Source organism: Mustela lutreola, chromosome 9 (assembly GCF_030435805.1).
Source record: "Mustela lutreola isolate mMusLut2 chromosome 9, mMusLut2.pri, whole genome shotgun sequence".
Lineage (NCBI taxonomy): Eukaryota > Metazoa > Chordata > Mammalia > Carnivora > Mustelidae > Mustela > Mustela lutreola.
Genome location: NC_081298.1, coordinates 966,375 through 972,352, shown reverse-complemented (window position 1 = coordinate 972,352; position 5,978 = coordinate 966,375). Strand labels below are relative to the sequence as shown.

Here is a 5,978-nt window from a genome sequence, read left to right as displayed (position 1 = left end):
CAGAAGCACAGACACAGCCTTATTCCGAGACCCCCTTCTAGCCCCGCATTTCACAGGCTCCTGCCCTACGCTCACTTTCAAAATAATGCAGCTCGCCTCCTACTCAGAGAGCCTCAAGATCACAGCTTCTCCTCCCTCTTCTCCGTACAAAGGCCCGGGGCACTTCAGACTCATTCTAGAACATGGGAAGACACTGGCCTCAAAGGAGATTTTGCTAACGATCAGAGAGAGCCTTTTGGCTTTTATGTGTATGAATTTATGTGTATTAATTTTCTTTTTTTTTTTTTTTTTAAGATTTTATTTATTTATTTGTCATAGAGAGAGAAGCGAGAGCAAGCACAGGCAGACAGAGTGGCAGGCAGAGGCAGAGGGAGAAGGAGAAGCAGGCTCCCTGCCAAGCAAGGAGCCCGATGTGGGACTCGATCCCAGGACGCTGGGATCATGACCTGAGCCGAAGGCAGCCGCTTAACCAACTGAGCCACCCAGGCGTCCCAATGTGTATTAATTTTCTAATGGTATGAAACTGACTTTTGTTTGGGTATAGAACACAACATCCAGGGTTATGATCCAAAGAGGTAATTAATTGTTGGGGAAATGATTTAATACATTGTAAATCCCTCTGTTCCCATCCCTTAAAACGGGATGCCGAGAGCGATTAAAGACTCGGGACGTATCACAGGCAAATTCCTAGGATACAATTGCCGTAACCACAGTCTGCGGGATTAACCGGGGCTCTGGGGTCCCGCCTGGTCGCTCTCATCAGACTTCTCTCGGCCAAGGGCGAGGCAAGACAGGCCGTGCCGCTCGGAACGACACTCTATGCATCTCACGCATCCTTTTAGGGAAACAACATTTGTCCTCTGGGAGGAGGTGCCTCTTCCTGTAATGTCCCAACCTGCAAGGGAAACAGACATGCATATTTGACAAAGCAGGTGTCTGCCCCGGAACACTTGGGAGCTTCCTCATAAGGATGAACAGAGCTCCCCGCATATCTGACTAACATCAGCACGAATGAAGACAAGCCCTGGGTTTGGGATGAAATCAACCAAGAAGCCAACACACTGGCACACGAGGGTCTGTGAGCGGACGCGCGGGGGCCGGTGGCCCTTGCCTGTCTGAGCTCCGGGTCCCTTGGGGCAGAGCTAGGTGAGGACGGAGTTCCGCTCCCCGAGCGTGGATGCCGTTACCCAGTACTGAGAACCAGGGATGCTGTTTTCGGTGAGCGAGTTTCCTACCTGGAGGGAAACAAAGATCTTTGGGCGTCAGATGTCCTGAGCCCACAGGAACAGAAAGTGCTGGGCCCGTGGCATCTCACCAAGTAGTTAAAAATGTTCCCACCAAAATACCCAAAGGAGGTGGAGAACTTTGCTGTCGGCATTTTAAAGAAAGAAAGAGGAAGGGGCGTCTGTCGTGAAACGCCCAGTCACTGGCCTGACCCTAAGGACCCCCACTTCCGTCTTCCAACCCCTGTGCTTCTCTCTCTGCCGGGGAAGCTGGCGTGTCCACACCCGCACGGGCCGGGGAGGCGCCAGTCAGGGAATGCAGGCAGGGGTACAGGACCTCCGCCCACCAGCCAGCCTCTCCTCACCCCAGCAAGGGCCCCCTGGGGAGGCCACTGGGTCAGGGAAGCCTGCCCCAAGCCCCCATGAGCCGGGCTCCACGGGCTCACAGCCTGATTTTGAATGAACCTCGATCTTCGAGGGGCTCCGGCAGCGGCCAGCGGCCCCCAACGGCGTGGTTAATGGAGGAAGAAGGCACTGTTGGCTGCCTGACACCCCCTCGGCTGGAATGCCGTCGTGCTGCTGGCTCCCCGGGCCCGGGCGTGGGTGGCCAGCGTGCTGCTGGAAGGCAGCTGGAAAGGGTGACTGTAGACAAACGGCCGCCACTTCGTGGGAGAAAACGGACCACAGCTATTCCCGCCCCTGCCCGGGCCTCAGCTGGCCTTGGTGACCCAGGCTTGGAAGAGTAGCAACGATGAAGCATTTCCTATGTGTCTCGCTCTAGAATTTATTCCTTGAATCAGCGGGCATTTCCTGCTTATTATGAGCGTGAAGAAAACAAAGGTCCCTCAGAGCTTTGCCTCAGGCCACAGGGTCCACTGTGGGCATCACAAACCTGTGCGGCCGCTGATCCTCAAAACGGGGCTGGTCTGAACGGAGAGCAGCTCTAAGCGCAAGACAAACCAGGTTTTGAAGACTCAGTACGAAAAAAAAGGAACGTGCCATATCCCCTGATAATGAAAAGATACTGACTGTGTTTTGAAACACTCTTTTGCATGCACGGGAATAAATAAAAGTCATTACAATTAATTTCATGTATTTACTCTTACGTAGCCAGTAGAAAAGCTACCATTTCATGTGTGGCCGGGTCTCTGTGTGGCCGGCCCGGGTTTACTGCGACACTCCCTCACACCACATCCAGACCTACCAGCAGGTACGCCTTCCCTTGCCCTAAGACGGTTCTAAAAACAAGCACGGGGGAAAAGGCTGTTTCAAACTCCGTTATAAGCAAAGCCCTCTCCTGTTGAACTCTCCAGCGCTAGAGAAGGGTCGGCTCTGGGGGGTTAGATGCCCGAGCCGTTCTGGAGTGCCTGCCCAGAGCCCCCGTCGGATGTTTCCAGACAGCGGTGGGCTTGCCAGCGGGGAGGCTGCTTCACTGTATTTGGGGCACAGGGGCCGTGGAGGACCAGACCTTTTGTGCTGGGAGCTCTTAGAATGGGGGAGGCCAAATGACTTGTATTTGCTAGAGCAGGTTGCTATGTTAGCCTTGTTGAAAAGCCTAATTTCACGTACGGAATGATCGCTCTGTTCCACGCCGCGAGAGGCAGCCTGACGTTCTGGAGAGAACAACGGATCATGTAGCACATGACTGAGCAGCCAAAAAGAAACACATTTCATTTTTTTGAAAACCAAGTAAATGGAAGAACATACGATTAATTAGATGGTCCTTTTAAAAACTTAATGTTTTTCATTCAAGGTGGGGTGCAGAGATTTTTTTTTCCTTCCCCTGTTTTCTTCATATTTTATACATCTACTGAGGGGTTGTTCACACAGCAGCCGTCCGCCCCCCACAGACTTTCTAGGCTCTGACCGAGAAGTGCGGGGTCCAGACCGGCACAGCTCTCTGAGAACCTAACCTCAGCCACCAGTGACCGTGTTTAATATAGTATTAAAATTTAATCACATTATTTTAAAAACTAAGTTAAAACTGTAACAAAACTGTAACTTCATTCCAAATAGAAATGATGCACCAGAGGCGTCTGTTTCAGCCAGGATGAGCAACGCTGTTTCAGGTTATGACCAGTGACTCATAAAGTTGATTCAGGAGCACTTTGAAATGGTCCTGGAAGTAAATGGCATTGGAGTTCGCAGCTGTCCTGCCTTTGCTTACCTAAACAGGATTCGAAACAGAGCCCCTAGCTCCCAGCTTTCTGAATGTGCAAAACCGATAACGTAGTGTTTTAGGGAGAAGCAGACAGTGAAGATATAAATATGGAAATTAACAAAAACCAGTATTAAGCATATGTCTTTATGAATAAAGCTTAATCACACACTTCATTTTGCAGATACAAAAGGGCCTTTTGAAATGCATTAATTAAAGTTAAACGCTTCAGACAGGCCGCTCTGTAGGGCCGAGGTCCTCTCCTCATTAGCGCAGCGGCAGCGGCCACCGGCCGAGGAAACTGGGTTACTAAGGCCGGATACTGCAGCAGGACGGCGGGAGGGCAAATGCGCTGGGACAGCCCAGTCCCCAGGGTAGCTGGCCGGCTGAGCAGAGCGTGTGGACCCCTACGGCGGCAGAATTCTGCACCATGCACCCTCATCAAGGAGACAGACCCCAACACCAGGAGACAAACCCGTCACCTTTTCCCAGCTCAGGAAGCAGCCCCTCCCACCAGCGACTCACCCATGGCCCGGCCTCCGCCCCTGGAAACACGCAGGGGGCTGGTGTGGAGGTCAGTGGGGCTAGACCCGGCCCTTCCCTGATAGCCCAGGCCAAGTGTGGGGACTGTCCTCTGTACAACTGCCTGTGAGCAGAGGGCATGCGGCAGGTCTCCATCCAACTCCGTGCAGGCCACACCCTGGCGGGGACATTCCAGCATGAGCGGTGGTGGCCGGGGAGTCCAGGGACGGTTTAGGGGACAGATTCCGCAGACTTGGAGGCCGCCAGCATTGGGATCCACTCACCCCCAGAGGCTCGTGCCTCCAGGCAGGCAAGAAACTAAACATAACACACTCTGACTTCAGCTACTGCCCAGGGTCTTCCAGGGTCAAGGGCGACGTCCAGCTGCTTAGCAAACAGTCGTGGGCTGGGTCCCTGTGCATCCGCCACTGGTCTGCAGGAGCGCGGGGCCGCCAAGCCTCGGAGACAGACTACCCTGGCACCAGCGGTTGTCGTTGGGAGCACACCCGGCTGGAGCCAGCCCTGCAGTCCCAGGAGAACCCAACGCCAGGGCCCGGAGCCGCCAAGCCCAGCCAAGCGCTCTCCCTGCGCTGGCGACCAGCAGGACCACTCCCCCTGGAGTCACGCCGGTCCCTGCTCCCAACGTGGTCCTGGTTTTCTTTTTCAGGGTGAGCCGCGGTGTCCAGACAAGCAGGGTTTGTCTTTGTCTCCCGTCGGAGGTTGTCCAGTGGGCGTGCTGCGGCCTCCAGGGCGCAGATGCCAGTGCCCTGCTCTTGCGCTCAAACCCGTGTCCAGACGTGCTCCGACCTTCTCGGCGGCCCTACCCGCGCTGTTCAGCGGGCGGGGGCTGGAAGCGACCTCCGGCAGCCTTCTCCCGGTGGGCGGGGTTCAGTCGGGGCAGGGTGGCACAAGGTAAAATGCAGGGCTGGTGCGGGAGGAGGAGCAGCCCGGGCGCTCATGGCTTCTCGTTGCAGTGTTTGCACAGCGCCGAGGGCGTCCGGGAGAAGGCGGCGCACTTGTCAGGGCAGGGAAGCGGGGCGCCCGCGGAGAACGGGTATACAGCGGCCTGGCCGAAGGGCGTCAGGGGCGCAGCGGCCACCGGCGCCGCCAGGCCCTGGCCCTGGTTGAGGTAAGCCACGAGGCGCCGCATCTCGTCCAGGGCCTGCGCCTGCATGAGGATGTAGTTCTTGGCGAGCAGCAGCGTGGCGATCTTGGAGAGCTTGCGCACCGACGGGCTGTGCGCGTAGGGGAGGACGGCGCGCAGCCCGTCCAGAGCGTCGTTCAGGTCGTGCATCCGCCGCCGCTCGCGCGCGTTGATGCTCAGCCGCAGCGAGCGCTGCTCCCGGGGCCGCCGCCGCGCGTCCGCCGCGCCCCCGGGTCCCCCCCGCCGCCGCCGCCGCCGCCGCCGCTGCTCGAAGGCGTCGTCCTCGTCGCCGCTCTGCTCGCCGCTGCTCTCGGCCACGGCCGCGGGGTGGGGCGCGGGCGCCGCAGGGAGGTCGCCGCCGGGGCCCGGCGCGCCGTAGCCGCGGGCCGCCTCGGGCCCCCGCGCCGCCCCGTAGGCCAGGCCCGCGGTCGCCGCCGCGTAGCCGTGGCTCAGCGCCAGGTACGCGTCCCCCGACAGCGACTTGAGCTCGGCCATGGCCGCGCGTCCGCCGCGGCGCAGCTCCGGGGCCGCGCGTCCGTCCGGCTGTCGGTCGGTCCCCGAGCCTCCGAGCCTCCGCGCGCCGGGCCTCTCTGGCCGCCTCGGCCACGCCTCCGGGTCGCCTCCTCCTCTTCTCCCGGTCCTCGTCCTGCTCGTCCCGGTCTCCCCTCGCTGCCGCGCGCAGCGCTGGGCCGGGCCGGGCTCGAGCTCCCACACACTCTGCTCTTTTAAGGTGCGGGGGCGCCCGCTGGGACTTCGCGGCCATCCAATCAGAAGGGACTTGGTGACCGCCTCTTTTCGAGCCTGGCTCCAGCGGCGGAGACCGACGGCCAGGGTGGGGGTCCGCTGGGATGGAGGGAGCTGGAGGTCTGGGTGGAGAGGGCGGCTGCGGCTTCTCGGCGTCTCAGGCGGTCTCGGTCTGCCGCCTCGGGGT

General features: G+C 58.6%; 1 protein-coding gene across 1 annotated transcript; it reads right to left on the bottom strand.

The window, feature by feature from the left end:
• Positions 1-3,583: 3,583 nt before the first annotated feature.
• Positions 3,584-5,542, bottom strand: BHLHE23 (basic helix-loop-helix family member e23). The gene has a single exon (XM_059133725.1). The coding sequence runs from the start codon at positions 5,540-5,542 to the stop codon at positions 4,859-4,861; it is 684 nt and encodes a 227-aa protein (XP_058989708.1). The 3' UTR covers positions 3,584-4,858.
• Between the last annotated feature and the right edge of the window lie 436 nt (positions 5,543-5,978).